Source organism: Engystomops pustulosus, chromosome 2 (assembly GCF_040894005.1).
Source record: "Engystomops pustulosus chromosome 2, aEngPut4.maternal, whole genome shotgun sequence".
Lineage (NCBI taxonomy): Eukaryota > Metazoa > Chordata > Amphibia > Anura > Leptodactylidae > Engystomops > Engystomops pustulosus.
Window position 1 is genome coordinate 162,652,219 of NC_092412.1, and position 19,188 is coordinate 162,671,406.

The window sequence follows — 19,188 nt, forward strand, 5'->3', positions numbered from 1 at the left end:
TGTGTCTAGTTTTAAATTCTGTCACCTGAGACAGATATATAAAGAAGCCTAATAGTTAATTAAACCTTGCAACTCACCTAATCTTACCTAATAACTTTCAAAGTCACATATAGGGAAATGGAAGGAAAAAAGGTTGAATAACAGGGCACTAATACCGAATTGCAAAATTAGGTTGAAGATAATTTTCTGGATGGTTTTAAAGAAAAAACTGTTATTGGTACAAGTACTGCATGAAGTGTTTCGGGTCCAACTGACCCCTTCTCAAATAGCAGACAGATAAAAAAATAAATAAATCCTACGTAAAACAAACAATAGGAGATACAATAAATAAATACATAAATCAAGAAATGGATAAATAAATTAAAATAAATAGAGTGAAGTATGACGGACATTAATGGTGACAAGAGTCAGGACGCTAACGGCTACAGCATTAGATGTTGTTAGTAATGCCACGATAAAGATTACAGTTGGAGACCATATAGTGAATGGATAAATATTTCATAAGAGTATGTTATAAAGGTATAAAAAAATTATTATATATTATTATTATTATTATTATATTTTAGAGCAGCACCATCTAGTGCAGTGGTTCTCAACCTGTGGGTCGTGACCCCAGCAGGGGTCGAACGACCAAAACACAGGGGTCGCCAAAAGCCTTTGTAGCCACGATTTTATTGCATTTTTACTGCAAATCGCATGGTTTGGGGTCACCGCAACATGAGTAACTGTATTGCGGGGTCACAGCATTACAAAGGTTGAGAACCACTGATCTAGTGGATCAAAGGGTGTTAAAGACAGACAGCCTAACAATGGAGAAAGATTCCATTGAGGGGAGGATACCCAAACCCATGGGTATCTCCTAACTGCAGCTTTGAAAAACCTAAGGATGGGCCGAGACCTGCATTTTTAAGGTACTGGGTTTTAGGCCTAAATCTAATCCTGCCTGTAAAAAGTCTAGAATATGGGCAATGTTTGGATGGAATTGGTCTACTGGAAAGTTTCCACACCATGACTTAAATGTTTCCCAAATTTTGCTATAGATTGCTTCAGTAACCGTCACTTTTCTTTAAAGTATTTATAACTTTACCCGAAAGGCCTTTGGCTTTCAGAGGGATCCACTCAGCATCCAGGTAGGCAGGATTAACCCCTCAACAACTTGGCCATTTTTTTTTTAAATCAGACATGTCAATATAAGTGGTTATAACTTTGGAACTCTTTGAAGGAAATCTACCATTTGATCTCATGCCTCATACCTTATGGACCTGTAGCTTGAAATAGCTGTAGCTACACTGATGAAGAAACATACCTATACATATACCAAACATATACTCGAGTATAAGTCGACCTGCGTATAAGCCGAAGCCGCTAATTCTAACACACCTATTGACTCAAGTACAAGCCGAGGGTGGGAAATGCATTTGTCACAGCCTCCTCCCAGTATATAGCCAGCAGCAAAAAAAAAGTTAAAAAAAAAAAAAAATTATAATAAAATTCACATCACATCCCCTCATATAAATAAACAGTAATAATCATAAACCAAAAGGTATCGCCATGTCCGAAAATGCCCGATCTAACAAAATATAATAACGGTTTTTCACAGCGTTTAACTCAGTAACGGAAACTAGCGCCCAAAATCGCAGATCAAAATGGCAAAATGTTTTGCCATTTTGAAAAATATTAAAAAATTCAATAACAAGTGATCAAAAGGCCCTACAGTCCTAAAAATAGAAGCATTGAAAACGTCATCAAAGTAGCAAAAAATTATACCCCTCCCACAGCCCTGTACACCAAAGTATGAAAAAGGTTTTACAAAATGACCCAATGAATGAAGTAGAACTGTCATTTGGGGCGCACAGTGAAAGCCAAGCCCACAAGAAATGGGGCAAATGTGTTTTTTAATCATTTACCGTATTTTTCGGACTATAAGACGCACTGGACCATAAGACGCACATAGGTTTTAGAGGAGGAGAAATAAGAAAAAAATGTTTTTTCCCCAAATAGTATGCTAAAATATTTAATAAAGTAACAGTAAAGTAACTGGGCGGTGCAGTGCAGCCATGTTTCTCTTTGGAGAGGGGCAGGAGCAAGCAGTGGTCACCCCCTCCTCCTCTCCCGGGCACCGCCATCTATCTTTAGATAGAATTATGTTGGCATGTATTCAGGGGGTCTCAAGAGTTACCAGGGCTGCATAGGTATGAGTATATGTGACAATGGTTACAAGAGCTTACAATCTATGGGGAGGGGGCACAGGAGATGACAGTGCTTGTACAGTGGTCACAAGAGCTTACAATCTATGAGGAGGAGGACACAGGAGATGACAGTGCTTGTACAGTGGTCACAAGAGCTTACAATCTATGAGGAGGAGGACACAGGAGATGACAGTGCTTGTACAGTGGTCACAAGAGCTTACAATCTATGAGGAGGAGGACACAGGAGATGACAGTGCTTGTACAGTGGTCACAAGAGCTTACAATCTATGAGGAGGGGACACAGGAGATGACAGTGCTTGTACAATGATCACAAGAGCTTACAATCTATGAGGAGGAGGGGACACAGGAGAAAACAGTGCTTGTACAATGGTCACAAGAGCTTACAATCTATAAGAAGGAGGGTATACAGGAGGTGACAATGCTTGTACAATGGTCACATGAGCTTCCAATCTATGAGGAGGAGGGGACACCGGAGATGACAGTGCTTGTACAATGGCCACAAGAGCTTACAATCTATGAGGAGGAGGACACAGGAGATGACAGTGCTTGTACAATGGCCACAAGAGCTTACAATCTATGAGGAGGAGGGGACACAGGAGAAAACAGTGCTTGTACAATGGTCACAAGAGCTTACAATCTATAAGAAGGAGGGTATACAGGAGGTGACAATGCTTGTACAATGGTCACAGGAGCTTCCAATCTATGAGGAGGAGGGGACACCGGAGATGACAGTGCTTGTACAATGGCCACAAGAGCTTACAATCTATGAGGAGGAGGACACAGGAGATGACAGTGCTTGTACAATGGCCACAAGAGCTTACAATCTATGAGGAGGAGGACACAGGAGATGACAGTCCTTGTACAATGGTCACAAGAGCTTACAATCTATGAGGAGGAGGACACAGGAGATGACAGTCCTTGTACAATGGCCACAAGAGCTTACAATCTATGAGGAGGAGGGGACACAGGAGATGACAGTCCTTGTACAATGGCCACAAGAGCTTACAATCTATGAGGAGGAGAGGACACAGGAGATGAGTACTTGTACAATGGCCACAAGAGCTTACAATCTATGAGGAGGAGGAGGACACAGGAGATGACAGTCCTAGTACAATGGCCACAAGAGCTTCCAATCTATGAGGAGGAGGGGACACAGGGGATGACAGTCCTTGTACAATGGTCACAAGAGCTTACAATCTATAAGAAGGAGGGTATACAGGAGGTGACAATGCTTGTACAATGGTCACAGGAGCTTCCAATCTATGAGGAGGAGGGGACACCGGAGATGACAGTGCTTGTACAATGGCCACAAGAGCTTACAATCTATGAGGAGGAGGACACAGGAGATGACAGTGCTTGTACAATGGCCACAAGAGCTTACAATCTATGAGGAGGAGGACACAGGAGATGACAGTCCTTGTACAATGGTCACAAGAGCTTACAATCTATGAGGAGGAGGACACAGGAGATGACAGTCCTTGTACAATGGCCACAAGAGCTTACAATCTATGAGGAGGAGGGGACACAGGAGATGACAGTCCTTGTACAATGGCCACAAGAGCTTACAATCTATGAGGAGGAGAGGACACAGGAGATGAGTACTTGTACAATGGCCACAAGAGCTTACAATCTATGAGGAGGAGGAGGACACAGGAGATGACAGTCCTAGTACAATGGCCACAAGAGCTTACAATCTATGAGGAGGAGGGGACACAGGAGATGACAGTCCTTGTACAATGGCCTCAAGAGCTTACAATCTATGAGGAGGAGGGGACACAGGGGATGACAGTCCTTGTACAATGGTCACAAGAGCTTACAATCTATGAGGAGGAGGGGACACAGGAGATGACAGTCCGTATACAATGGCCACAAGAGCTTACAATCTATGTGGAAGGGACACAGGAGATGACAGTGCTTGTACAATGGCCACAAGAGCTTGGTCTGTGGGATAAAGTACTTTTACAAGACAGCAGCCACTACAAACCAGGCAACAAGGGGTTAAGAGTGTGAGAGCAGAGACCCGGGGGAAGGGAGCACTAATCACTTATCTGATCCTGTGAGAAGTTACAGGTCAGACACTGCACACAGCTCTGTATAGGTTCCTCCTCTCAAGTTGCTGGCAGCCTTCATGTTCTCTCTTCCCTCTGAGCCTCCCGGGCAGCCGAGCGGGGATTGGCCACAGAGTCCGTGCCTTTCTCCCCCCCCCCCCCCCATCTCTCTCCACTGCTGCGCTCCTGCTCTGCCACAAAGCTCCTGTATATCGGTGCCCTGTGGACGGCAGAGCGCATGGGTGCTGCCATCCATTCCCTCCAGCAGTGGAGGGCTGAGAGGAGCGCAGCGGCACTCAGCACAGCCGCTGCGCTTCACTGTGAAGGGCTGCGCTTACTGCCAGCATTAGCTGGCAGAGCGCAGCCGGGTGCCCTCCATTCCCTCCTGCAGCTACATCCGGACTATAAGACGCACCACTGTTTTTTCCCCATCTTCTGGGGAAAAAAAGTGCGTCTTATAGTCCAGAAAATACGGTAAATTTTTTCCCCGCTTCCCAGTATACGGCATAGAATATTAAATACCGTCACTATGAAGTGCAATTTGTTACGCAGAAAACAAGCCCATACGCAGCTCTTTACATGGAAAAATAAAAAAAAAAGTTAAAGATTTTTGAAGGTGGGGAGTGAAAAATAAAGACGCAAGAACAGAAAAAGGGCCTGGTCCTTAAGGGGTTAATGCCAGTAGATCCCTTGTATATAGCCAGCAGCCAAGTACCCCCCAGTATATAGCAAGTGCCTGCCCCCCGGTATGTAGCCATCCCCCCCCCTTATATAGACAGTGCCTGTTCCCCCACCCTGTATATAGGCAGTACCTGCCCCCACTCTATATAGCCAACAGCCCCCTGCCCAGCCTAAAAAATAAACAAAAAAAACTCTGTACTCAACTTTCTGACGCCCCCCGCAGATCCTCTTTTGTTTCCAGTTCTGGCTCCATCTTCAGCTCCCCAAGCAGTCCTGTAGCACACACCATGATGTCAGCTGCTTGCTGACATCACAGTGTGTGCCGATGACGGCGCACAAACTATAAAGCCGGCAAGCGGCTGACGTTATGGTTTGTACGATGGGTCCATGTGGGGAGTTGAAGACAGAAGAGGGCCAGCCGGTTGCGTCGGAAAGGGAAATACAGAGGTTTTTTTCCTTGACTGGAGAATAAGCCGAGTTAGGGTCTTTCAGCAAATTTTTTGCGCAGGAAAATCAGGCGCAGGATCTTAGTGAATCACGCCGGAGTCCATGATCGTCAGACAATGCACAGCAGGGATCGCGACAGGACTGGGCAAGTAAATGTGCCCCATTGTCACAACACTAAAATAACTTGATAACTAACATTTATTGAATGTCTGCCTTAGGTTGACATGGCTTTTTATGTGCCCTATTTTTTTTTTTTTTTTTGTAGGATGTTATGAGGCTTAGATTTTTTCCATTAGCATAAAAAATGCTAAATCATACTTTTGATGGGTCTGCACAGCTTTCTGTTCACTTTCAGAGGCCTAAATAATAGTAAACCTCAATACAATTACAATATTTTAGAATCTAAATCCCTCAACATATGTAATGGCATTGATGAGAAGTGCCACCATATAGGCTATATACCATATATACTTGAGTAAAAGAGTTTTCCAGCACAAAAAATGTGCTGAAAAACCCTAACTCGGCTTATACTCAAGTCAAGGGAAAAAAACAATAAGTGAACTCGCCTTCCGACGTTCCCAGGCATCCATCGCAGCTCCGACATCGGGTCCCGGTCTGTTGCAGTCTTGTTGATGTCAGCCGCACGCTTATGCTCTAATCTGTGTGCCGTCATCGGCACACACTATGATGTCAGCTTGCGCCTGACGTCATGGTGCCTGCGATGGACCGGGAGCCGATGTCAGAGACGCGATGGATGCCGGGGAGCGTTGAAAGGCGAGTTCACTTCTTTTTTTTTTCTACAGGCAGGCAGGCTATATACTCGTGGGGGCATGCAGGCAGGCTATATACTCGTGGGGGCATGCAGGCAGGCTATATACTCGTGGGGGCATGCAGGCAGGCTATATACTCGTGGGGGCATGCAGGCAGGCTATATACTCGTGGGGGCATGCAGGCAGGCTATATACTCGTGGGGGCATGCAGGCAGGCTATATACTCGTGGGGGCATGCAGGCAGGCTATATACTCGTGGGGGCATGCAGGCAGGCTATATACTCGTGGGGGCATGCAGGCAGGCTATATACTAGTGGGGGCATGCAGGCAGGCTATATACTCGTGGGGGCATGCAGGCAGGCTATATACTCGTGGGGGCATGCAGGCAAGCTATATACAGGTGGAGGCATGCAGGCAGGCTATATACTAGTGGGGGCATGCAGGCAGGCTATATACTCGTGGGGGCATACAGGCAAGCTATATACAGGTGGAGGCATGCAGGCAGGCTATATACTCGTGGGGGCAGGCAGGCAGGCTATATACTCGTGGGGGCAGGCAGGCAGGCTATATACTCGTGGGGGCATGCAGGCAGGCTGTATACTCGTGGGGGCATGCAGGCAAGCTATATACTCGTGGGGGCAGGCATGCAGGCAAGCTATATACTCGTGGGGGCAGGCATGCAGGCAAGCTATATACTCGTGGGGGCAGGCAGGCTATATACTCGTGGGGGCAGGCAGGCTATATACTCGAGGGGGCAGGCAGGCTATATAATGCAGGGGGCTGGCAGGCTATATAATGCAGGGGTCTGACAGGCTATTTAATGCAGGGGGGCTGGCAGGCTATATAATGCAGGGGGGCTGGCAGGCTATATAATGCAGGGGGGCTGGCAGGCTATATACTGGGGGGGGGCTGTGACCAATGCATTTCCCACCCTCCTTTTTTGTGGGGTTTCGGCTTATACTCGGGCCGGCTTATACTTGAGTATATGTAACCTTTATTTTTGGGGGCAATTTGGACATATAAAGGTTAGGGGACATGTCATGAGTATTTGCTCATTACTCTGCCATGGCAGAGCCATGCAACACCCCACAACATTGCAACACCCAGCAATCGTGTGGCAAGGTGCATGTGGTCTACAGAGGGAATCCAAATCTGTGTACTGTCTACTTTCATAGCTGCCGTAATCAACATTGATCACCAAGGTTAAGGGGTTAAAACAGCTTTAAATGGATGTGGTAGGGACTACTGCGAGCTCCAGGACCAGTATGCTGGTAATCCATGCATCTGGCAATCTAACAGACCCAATACCAGAGTAAAGAGGTGTCTGTAGGTTCACCAAAGAGGGAAGTCCCTAGCCGTTTTTCCACACGAAAGAGGACGCTGCTATCTTAGTGTATAAAGAGGGACAATAGTAGGATAGGTAATCAGGCAGGTGTTGCAGGTGTATGCCTCCACATACCTACCAAAATTGTATCGGTAGCATTACTGTCAAGTAGCATTTTCTTCGTCTTAGGCTACATTCACACGACCGTATGATTTCTCCAGACCTGTATTTACGGGCCGTATGAGCCCGTATATACGTGATGTTTTTCATCCGTATGCAGCACGTTTTAGGACATGCTCTATATTTTTATACGGCCAGTATACAGTACGGTACACTCCAGTGTCAAAAACAGCAATATAAATGGTTGGACGTATTGTCCATTGAAATGAATGTGGCCGTATGTAACCCGTAAAAAACGGTACGCATACGGTCGTTTTCATTCGTCTGTGTGAATGTAGGCTTACAGGGACAGTTGACGATCCCTGCCACCAGAGGGTGAAATACAACATCAAAACCAGTCAGTGAAGTGAAGTTTCTGGTCACTTGTAGCTACTGACCAGTGTAAAGGTTCCCCTTGTATGTCTCAAGATAGCACCGGTCACTCTCCATGGCTCACCAGGCAACAAGAGCACCACAACAGCAATTGCTATAAATGGGCACCAACGTCCAGGATCTGCTGAAGCACGAGCAGGCAGAAAGATGGGGCTGCACCATATGCATTCAGCAAGAGAGTTTGAAAAGATCACATGATTATTTGTTGGTCTAGAATTAAGTAGAACTGCTGGGTCTAGTAACCATCCCCCCCTTCAATAACACTAAAGTAAAAAAGACTGCATCATTTTTAGTCTATAGATATAATTTATCAAAATGACAAACGATAGGCAATATATTTTATTATTATTTAGCAGTAAAACATATGTCATGAAAACAAAAAAGGAAAAACTTTTGTATGTCGAAAACCAAAATAAAAAAAAAATGCTTTAAAGGAATTTTATGTATTAAAACTATTTTTACTTACTGACCCCCCTCCCCCCTACACTAATTCTGTTTGTTTAATTCAGTAGCTGGCTGTGTATCTGAGTTCCCCCTGCGGGGGGTGTATGTTATGCCATGACATATTGTAAAGCACTATTCTGTTTTTCTATTTAATAAAACTTAAACAATTTTGCTTATACCTCCAATATCAGAAATGACAAAATAACATTTATTATTGTATAGTTACTGACCTGTTCAATGAAGAAGATACTAGCCAATGATTCTGCATGAGCGTAGCTAAGATCTGGAGAAATCGAATCCAAGTGAGTGCATAGTTGAAACAGGCACTTTGGAGAGATTTGTAAGACACCAATAGAGGAAAACACGGTTTGGAGCTTTGCAAAGCCAATAAAAAAAAAAAATGAAAAAAAAAAAAAAAACACACTCAAATGTATGCAATCCTCATTGTTCTCCTATATAAAACATATTTTAAGGAATCAACTCTATATTTTAAAGAATAACATAATAAATTCTATGGCATATATGAATCTAATGAGGAATTAGACACAAATTAAACCAACGCAAACGCAATATGAATGTTCCAAACATTTGTGGGAACACAAAGAAAACACACCTGCAAAGGGTTACACGCACTGCATAAATATTGCAGGTTAAGCAAATATTCCTGGTCCAATGCCTGGAAAAAAAGCATAAAAATCTATATTCATAAATAAGGAAGGGGGAATCAACTGCACATCGTGGTACTGCAAGTTACCCATAGCCACTAATACTTAGCTGAGGGCCAGTTCACATCTTCGCTGTATTATGTTTTTTTTTTTTTTTAAATCATTTTTTAGGGGCAAACCACGTGTTCTTTGCAATTATACCTTATCTCTATATATTCACCACCCCTGATTTTGGATCAAAATAACTGGTTTGAAAAACTGATGGAATAATGTAAACCAGTCCTAACATTTACCTTGCTAAAGCACCATATCACTTTTCCATTAAATACTTGAGCTAACATTTTGTTTTTACCTCAGAGTCCATCTCCAGATGCATTTTTTTCCTCAGGATTAAAATATGACCCTTTAAAAAAGAGAAGTATAAATAACACAAACAAAGTTTAACATGGGTTGAACAGCACATACATTTTAAAAAGAAAAAAAAAAACTGTAAAGCTCTAGAAGCAGAATGCTACAGGGAAGCAGCATGTTATTAATAAACTGTTAGTATAATTACAGTATACTGAGGGAAGTTGTGGGCTAAAAAGAAATCCATACATAAATATTTTTTAAAGATATAAATAAATATTTCTATGCAATAGAAAATATTTTATTTAAAGAGGACCAGTCACCCTAAAAAGCTAACTAAAGTAAGCAGCTCCTATCACTATTCCATTATTAGCAGTGTTAAACTGCTGGCTTCATTGGAACTTTCGATAAAGCTATCCAATACTGCACGACCATACCGTTAGAACGCCAGACCAAGCTTACAGCGGTCCGTTGTATTCATGAGGGCGCGGTCTGGGGTGCTGCTTCTCCTCCTGACTACCAGGCTTCATGCGACAGTCTCCACCTCCTAGTCTCACCCACTCATGAATACGCCGGACCGCTGTAAGCTCGGTCCGTCGTTCTCAGGGTATGGCACTGGAGCGTTAGCTAGCTTTATCGGAAAATTCCCATAAAGTTAGAAGTTTGACACTGCAACATCTGGGGTAGCTCTATGAGAAGCTTACTTTAAGTAAGCAGCTCCTACCACGTTTTATTTAGGGTGACATGTCCTCTTTAACAACTACTCTCATAGTAAGGCCCCATACATACGTCCGCAGCTGCGGAAGTGTGCCGTGAGCCACAAGCCTGCTGGAGAAAAGGGGGGTGAACGCAGAGTAGTTCAGAGTTGTTCATAAGAAAAACACCAAGCACTTTACATATAGGGTAAACAAATAGATCCAAGACCTAAAAGAAATGGTGATCATCTGAAAAAAATTATTTAGCAGAGAATCATATTGGATATTTTTTATTACAGACACATTAGCCCAGTGTATTAACTTGAGACAAGATCACTGCTATTGAACTTTTGGAGTTTATACCAGGCCATATAGCAATTTCATGTTATTCAATATAGTAATTGTAAATTGATATGAATGGGAGGATAACATAATTTATTCTAGGGTTAATAATAAATACATTTTCTTTCAAATAAATAAATAGAATAGAAATAGGTAAAAAAAAAAAAAATCCCCCTTCCACATTTTGATAATATCCCCCCCCCCCGCACCCAAATAGTACAAAATTAACCAGTTTTAAGAAATTAGAAAGCTCAATGTGCCTTTACCGTAACCTAAAAAAGAAATTAAGGTAGAGTTATCGATGATACATTATGGTATAACATTTCCAAATTCTAAGTTTACACCTTTTTTGGGTGTCCTTTTCACATATTGAGATACAGTTCATTGGTTACACTGGTGCCAGCCTCTTGCAGTAATGTAACCTGTGAAGTCAAACCCAGATGGGTGTATAGCTAAGGGTGTGTGGATACCAAAAACCTAGAAGCCACATTGGTTGTTTTTTGACATATTGCTTATGGAAGGATTTTAAAATGTTATAAATAAATAATTATTTTTAAGCACAACTGTGGATGTGTTGGCTTAAATTCTACTTTTTGATGATGCAAAAAAGTTGGATGCCTTTCAAGTAAATAAGAAACTCAAAAACCAGCAAGATAAATTACTGCCCTACCTTGATAAATACAGGAACATCCTCTGCCTCCTTGGGTGCAGATGCTTCATCACTTTTCAGTTCTTCAACTGAATCAATTGACTGGGGGATTGTGCAGACTTCATAAGTGGACCCGGTTTCATTTTCTAGTGGGGTTTCCCTTTCACTGTGCATTCCACAGTCCTTCAGTGAGGAGGGCCAGTGCTTTTTATATTGGCCTAATTTTGACTGCTCAGCTCCTGTCTCATTCCAGCCTTGGAAGAGATTCTGCAGTCTCTGCATCACTTGGGTCCTCTGTACATGGGTTTCATGGTCACTATTTTTAAGAAACTGATCAGTGAGGTACAGCAGCCAATCATCTGAGATGCAGCACTCTATCCTTACGGTCTCTATTAGAAGCTGAATACATGGTGTTGGTAAGATGTGACACACACAATTCAGGAAGCTGAATAGATTTCTCTGTAGTTGAATTGGCAGCTGAAAAAGTTTTGGCTTTCTGGAAATAAAGTGAATGGAGAGATTTATGCGAAATTAGTTCATTTGCAGCTGGTCCCGACCCTTCTATGTGGCTGTTAGTACAGAGATCATAAAGCCGGTTTGGCTTTACAACTACTTTAATGATCTCTAAAAGGGTTTTCAAGACTAAACATATTGCTCCCCTAGACATAAAATCAGTGAGATACCCAGTTAATAGGTGGTTTGCAGAGCCATAGGTCTTGTTTGCTACACATTGGACATCAAAATTAGACAGCCCAGTGGGCCAGCTAAAGCAGAGGCGCACAACCTTTTTTGGCCAGAGACTCACATTGTCATACCGCTACCCTTCAGGGGGCTGAACTATTAACCAAAACCCTAGATGCACCAAAAACCATAGTACAGCTCGAATTCTCCCCAAAAACCACTACTGCAAAATACTGCATTTGTACAAGGAACATAGTCCCCAGAGCAAACTACAATACAGCGCACAAACAAGACAATAATAATGCTGATAGAAATTGTCTGAACCCATGCAGGAGGTAATAATTGTGAATAACTGGCTCTGATAGACCACAGTACTGTGCCCTGCCTGCACAGGGACGATTTTTGTGGCCTGAAGGGAAAAGAATATAACTACAGGCGGTCCCCTACTTAAGAACACTCGACTTACATACGACCCATAGTTACAAACGGACCTCTGGATATTGGTAATTTATTGTACTTTAGTCCTAGGCTACAATAATCAGCTGGAACAGTTATCAAATGTGTCTGTAATGAAGCTTTAGTGTTAATATTGATTCTTATGACAACCCAACATTTTTAAAATCCAATTGTCACAGAGTCCAAAAAAGTTCTGGCTGGGATTACAATGATAAAATATACAGTTCCGACTTACATACAAATTCAACTTAAGAACAAACCTACAGGCCCTATCTTGTATGTAACCCGGGGACTGCCTGTACTTTAATACTGCTCCCTATGTACAAGAACATAACTACTATAATACTGCTCCCTACAGAGGTCGCATTAACGCCTCACCCCCATCATAGACGCATGATGAGGCGCCATTACCCCCCAAAATAATTGCATTCATAAAAGTACGCTTGGCAATTATTCCAACAGCGCGCAGGCTGAGCGGTCCGGCGCGCGCTGCATTGAAGGGAAATATCAGTAGTGTGGTCGCAGCGCGCGCTGCTCAGCAGGACACGTGATACAGTGATGTATGGGAGCGCTGTAAACAGGAAAGGGGAATACAGACGTCCGCGCAGATCCTCACTACTCTCCATCCAGCTCCACCCCCCTACCCGGCCTGGTTGCATGACCTTGGCGTCACCGTCCCCAGATAACAGTCCCTGCCGTGATTTGCATGGACGCGGAGGTGCTGGTCACCAGGGGAGGTATGTGATGGCTGTGTGTGTGTGTTCACACTGTGGTGCGGTATTTACCACAAGGGAATAATGGTAGCTTTGTGTTACTGTCAGTTTCCAGGGTAATGCCGCCATGTTTCTAGTGCACATTGAGTCCTTTTTGTACCATTAGAGAAACGTATTTGCTATCAACGTAATAATGCATGTGTATGATTGCTGACCCAGAACATAGGAGACCTGCACCCCATTTACTTCTTTGTGCAAGCAGACCTGTGTGCCAGAGCAGCAGCAGCCAGTGTCTATGTGATCCCGGCAGGAAACGGAGAGCAGTGCCAGGTGAGAGTGAGCCTCGGCATATTGACCAGAACATCTTTGCTGTCACATATATAACCAAGCAATGTTAAAACAAGTGGCTCCAGCCAAGAACCAAGTTTTTCAAAAAGTCCCTGAAACAACTGGGCGAAACTTAGAGGGAAATTGTGGACACAAAGAATTAGTAGGCATAAGGTCGAACACTCACAATAAGACACCTTCTTGTAATAGTTTTTCCATCTGTTTCTTGATTGAAGAGGTAGGATTATAGGTGAGTTTTGAGTAAGTGTTCACACTTGTAGAATTTTATATGCTTCTAACCAATATAATTCTTTCTAGTCTTTCCATTATTACTTTACAGTGGGAGACCATTGTCCCATCTGGCTCATATATAATTTTTGCTGTGGTGGGGCTAGATGTAATATCTATAAAATCATGGTTAAGACAAATTCTTTTACCTCCAAGTCCAACAATAGAACCTTTTCCATTAAAAGGTATATGAATTGTGAAACAACGCACGTAGTGGATCTCATTGAATGCACTTCATGTGAACTGTAGTATGTGGAATGTACCACCTGTAAGTAAAAGACAGAATCTAAGAGCATATAATAGGTCAGGGGTGGCGAACCTATGGCACGGTGCCAGAGGCAGCACTCTGAGCCCTTTCTGTGGGCACCCAGGTCATCACCCCAGAATGAAGTTCACCAGACAGAACTCTGCCTGTAGAATCTTCCTACAATGATAGATGAAATTGTCCTCCTCCTTTCAACTGGGTTGGTGTCCTTGGGAGGCTGAAGGATTGAAAGTTGTCAATGAACAAAGAGAAATACAGTACTGCTTAAATAGCTGTGCTGGCACTTTGCAATAAATAAGTGGCTTTTGGTTGAAGTTTGGGCACTGAGGCTCTAAAAGGTTTGCCATCACTGTAATAGGTGCTAACCCCAGATATATCTCTTGCTACCATGTGATTTGGGAAGTACTCCACCTACTTTGAGCCAGGTATGAATAAGGACGTGCTCGAACGGGTTGAAATGCGTCACCCGCATGCTATGCGCACATTTTTTTGTTGTCGTTTTTGGCTTTTTTAATATGATCCAATAAACTAAAGGTTCTTATACATTTTTTTCCACTGGTGCCTATGGACTATACTATTTCTACAACTACTATAATACTGCTCCTTATGTACAAGATTATAGCTACTATAATACTGCCCCCTATGTACAAGATTATAGCTACTACAATACTACCCCCTATGTACAAGATTATAGCTACTATAATACTGAAACAAAGTAGCACACTATGTGCGATTCCAGCTCACCCTTCCATCCTTTGCAGGTGCTCGTAGATCATGTGGAGACTTTAACACATCGGTTAATGAAGGAGAGAAGAGATACTCGGAACCAAACTGCAGACTTGGACGGCAAATACTCATAAAATCTTCTTTATTCAATACGAAGGATAAAAACAGAACACATATCCACAGAGACCAATATACGGACCTACGCGTTTCGGCTGGTTAAGCCTTATTCATGGTCTCAGACCATGAATAAGGCTGTTTTTATCCTTCGTATTGATTAAAGAAGATTTTATGAGTATTTGCCGTCCAAGTCTGCAGTTTAGTGCCGAGTATCTCCTCTCTCCTCCTATAAAACTGGCCACTATGTACAAAAATATAACTACTATAAGACTGCTCCTATGCACAGGAAAATAATTACTATACAACTGCTCTCCCCTCTTCTCTCTATCCTTAACCAGGTAGCCCCACTTCATGTCTGATACCCCTTTTCTTAAAGCAAACCCGCCAGAACTCATAAAGCAAGCCCGCCATCTCCAGGTCTAGACTCGCCACCAAGTCTAGTCATCCCCCCCAGCTCTAGTCCCCCCTCCCTGCCCCCAGGTCTAGCACAGGGGATTCTACTGGTGTGCTGCTAATACAATGGCAAACATTTTCACCAATCTTAAAGTGATCTTGTTATCTTATTAGCTTGGTTTATAGATATCTAGTTTTTTTTATTTGGGTTACTGTTGTGAAAGAGTGTATAATAATATATCTACGGTATGTGAAGATCAGTGCTGCATAATATGGTGAAAATACACATGTGGGGTATATAAGAACTCCGCCTATCTTACTGCTTTTAGGAAAATACATTTTCTGTATATAAGTAGTCTGGATCTGTACATAAAAATATTACATTTTTAAGTATTTCTTTAGCATTTTATCAATGCTGCACATGTGCTGCACCGTACCGATCCGTACCCCGTGAAAAGATAGGACAAGCCCTATCTTTTCACGGCATACGGCGCCGTGCGCCATATATCCCTAAGGAGAGGGGCGGGGGTGAGCAGCGCTCTACTCCTCTCCCAACGTACTGCCGTCTGCCCGCTGTGCGAATCCGGCCTTATCTGTGAAATGTAGAGCTCACAGTGTATGTGCCTGCTTCCCCCTTCCCCTGGATCACTTATCTCAATACCATTTTGTGTCCATACTTATTTAAAGTCCTTGAAGCTTTCCACCTGCCTTTATATCCACCCTTAAACTTCTCTATGACCACCCAGTTGCCAAACTCAAGCTCCCTAAAATGCAGCCCACACCTACTCATATTGCCAGAGGTACACGCCAGGGCTGTCCTCTATCACCCGGCCCCCATTTGCTCTCGCAGTGGAACCGCTAGCGGCAGCCATACGGGCAAACCCCAATATACAGGGCTTTAAAACCACACAGGATACTTATAAATTAAGTCTCTTTGCAGATGACCTGCTCCTCTCTATCACCAGCCCTCACACATCCCTCCTGAACTTAACGCAGCTCCTTCCACTCAGCATGAAGACTTACAGTGAATATGGACAAATCCAAATCCCAGCTAGGACTCAAGAATCACTAGTTATTTCCTTCGGTTTTAAGATTTAACCACACTACATTACATATCTCGGGGTTCACCTAATGAATCACAGGTCCACATCAACCTACTGACGGTGTTTGAGAGAATGGAGGCAACAGACACCTTTCCACTGTTTGAAGGGATCTGGAACCCCTGGGTCCCTTCACAAGATTCCCACACCCTCGAGAGAGCTCGATCTCTGTCCCCTTAATAGTCCATTATGCATCAACATGGCTCCAGCACTTCTCCAAATGTAGTCTTGGTCTATCCACTATCTATTCTACACTATACAGTTCTTGTGATTTTGTTACCTATATGTTTTTCTCCTTCCCCCTGTGTACTCTTTCCCTTCCTGGTTCCCCTATGTTTTATTGTTTTGAATGATACAGAAGCTATTAATCCCCCTGAGTGGGGTAAACCTTCCGCCTTGACCTATTGTAAAGCATTTTCCCATGTTTTTTAAAGGGGTTATCTGGGTTTTAAAAATTTCTTATGGCTGGGCTGGGGAGGGATATTTAAACATAATAAACATGTACTTACCTCCTCCGGCGCCGCCGATGTCCCGCGCCGCGGTCCCTTCGATCCGTGCCCCTGTAAACAAACAGGGGCACGGATCGAAGGGACCGCGGCACAAGGAGCTTTCGGTCCGGGATTTGCCGGTTCCTCCTATCCTTCCCTATCTCTCAGTGTTGTAAGCGCTGAGAGATGGTGTCGGATAGGAGCTTCCAGCCAGCCGGAAGCTCCCTGTGTGCCCCTGTAATGAAACCGGCGCACAGAGAAGACCGGCCGCGGAGCGGGACATCGGCGGCGCCGGACGAGGTAAGTAGATGTTTGTTATTTTTAACTAGCCCACCCCAGCCCGGGCCTCAGTTATTTTTAAAAACCGTATAACCCCTTTAAATAATAAAACCTTGTTGAAACTAAAAAGTAAAACATTCGAAAATACTTTTAAAATATTTCCAAAGTTATTAAATTTGTACCACCCAAAAAAAACTAACTGATTAGCACTATTAGACTAGTAACACTAACTACAATGTCTCACGAGAAACAATCCCAGGCATATGTCAAAGTGTTAAAAAGTTACTACCACAGGAAGAGAAACTGGTCAGATATTTTAAAAAAGGGCTAAGACTTAACATACAAACTGGCTATGTCCCTAAGGAGTTAATTTGTCAAGATTGTGTATGAGGGGGGTAAATCAAACCAAATACAAAAATTTAAAAAATATTTCTCACAAGATCAGTTTTCCAGTTAATACATCTTGGGATGGGACCTTCATGCAAAGATTCTCCAATAGCCTGTTCCACGGAAAAGGTCCTGGATAAGTCTGAATAAGCCTGTAAGCTGCCAAGACTCCATTGGAACCAGCTCCCAGCGCCTGTAGAAAGAGATGCCCAACTCTGTCATTGTGGACAGGAAAGCTTGCCATGACAGATCCTGAGAATAAAGAGAAAAAAATGACTAGTAATTAAACAACTATCATGACTCATCAGTAGGGTTGTAAGATAGTACTTTTTCAATATAATCCCCTGCAAACGGATCAAAATCAGAATTCCTAAGTTGCAAAAAAAAAGTACTGTGCTGTCTGCGGCCAACGTGCGCATCACTGCAACACAGACAGGAAGTGGCTGGGACTGCAGGAGCACCTTACTGGCTGTCTGCCTGGCTCACTCGCTCACTGAGCTCTATTATCAATTTTTGAATGAAAACAAGATGACTAAAATATGAAATTATTTATCACCATGATAGTGGTGGTGGTCACAGACTTGCATTGAATTCTCATTTAAGATGTATTATACATCGAATCACAGATCTGAATGTACAACATTTCCAAGACAACCTACAAGTCCCAGAGAGACCTGCCTTAATTTACTACTATAAATGCTTGTTTTGTTATTCTGTTTTCAGATTAAAACTAAAATATGAAATTATTTAAATGGACCACATGACTATATGAATGGTGGTATATAGTTAAAGAGGTTGTCCACTTCTAGCAAATAATTGATATTGTTTGTGTAAGGAAAAGTTATACAATGTTTCAATATAATTTTTATATCAATACCCTTCAGTTTTCTAGATCTCTACTTGCTGTTCTGCTATAAAAAGCTTCTATGTTTACTTCCAGTGGAAAGAAATCGGTCCATGGTCTTGTGATGGTCACACAGGTGCACGAGCCGTTAGTTTTACGTAGCTCCGATTACTCTCTGTGATAATAGCGGCTGACCATAGACAGATTTCTATCCACTGGAAGTAAACATTGAAGCGTTCTATAGAATTACAGTACATTGCCTAAGGCAGTGGTGGCGAACCTATGGAACGGTGCCAGAGGTAGCACTCTGAACACTTTCTGTGAACACCCAGGCCTTCAGCCCAACACAGAGTTTGCCAGATAGGACTCAACGCTTTCTCCTGTGATCCAATACAGCCCAGGACGCACCATGCTCAGCACTATTTTAAAGCAACATCCTTGACTGCCAGGACTACAGGAGGAGCGGGAAGGGTTGGATAGAGATGGATTGTCATTTGAGCTCCTGCTCTGGGTCCCCTGATTCTTCCTCTACAGGGGATCCTGGAGGGAAGCTACAATCCAAGTTTCTCCATCTTTCTATTGTATTGGTGAACTCAGGACACCAATACGATTAAAACCTGTGATACAGCAGGGATCAATAAGTTACTGCTTAAATTGTCATGTTGGCACTTTGCGACATACAAGTAGATTTCGGTTGTAGCTTGGGCACTCTGTCTCCAAAAGGTTCGCTATCACTGGCCTAAGGCAAAGGTTTTCTACCCATATCCGAGTGTCATTAAAATGTAACTTTTATTTCTAACAAAGTAAAAAGTACACCTAAATATTTGAAGTAAATAAACTCATTTAAAAAACCCAATGATGTGTGGACAGTGTTATTGTGGCAAATCAGGTAAAGTAGCTAATAGTTGTTTGATTGTTATGCATTCGATTTATTGTAGCATATTTTACT

At 42.9% G+C, this 19,188-nt stretch overlaps 1 protein-coding gene across 6 annotated transcripts in view; it reads right to left on the reverse strand.

Moving 5' to 3' along the window:
- The window catches only part of FANCE (FA complementation group E), a 75,774-nt gene that overhangs the window by 35,491 nt on the left and 21,095 nt on the right, over positions 1–19,188 (reverse strand). For all 6 annotated transcript variants that reach the window (XM_072137181.1, XM_072137182.1, XM_072137177.1 and 3 more), the window contains 5 exons: positions 17,446–17,647; positions 11,197–11,671; positions 9,494–9,544; positions 9,090–9,152; positions 8,707–8,850 (listed from right to left, as the gene is read on the reverse strand). In XM_072137181.1, the coding sequence (XP_071993282.1) occupies positions 8,707–8,850; positions 9,090–9,152; positions 9,494–9,544; positions 11,197–11,671; positions 17,446–17,639 (927 nt within the window). In that variant the 5' untranslated portion in view covers positions 17,640–17,647. The remainder of the gene's footprint in view (positions 1–8,706; positions 8,851–9,089; positions 9,153–9,493; positions 9,545–11,196; positions 11,672–17,445; positions 17,648–19,188) is intronic.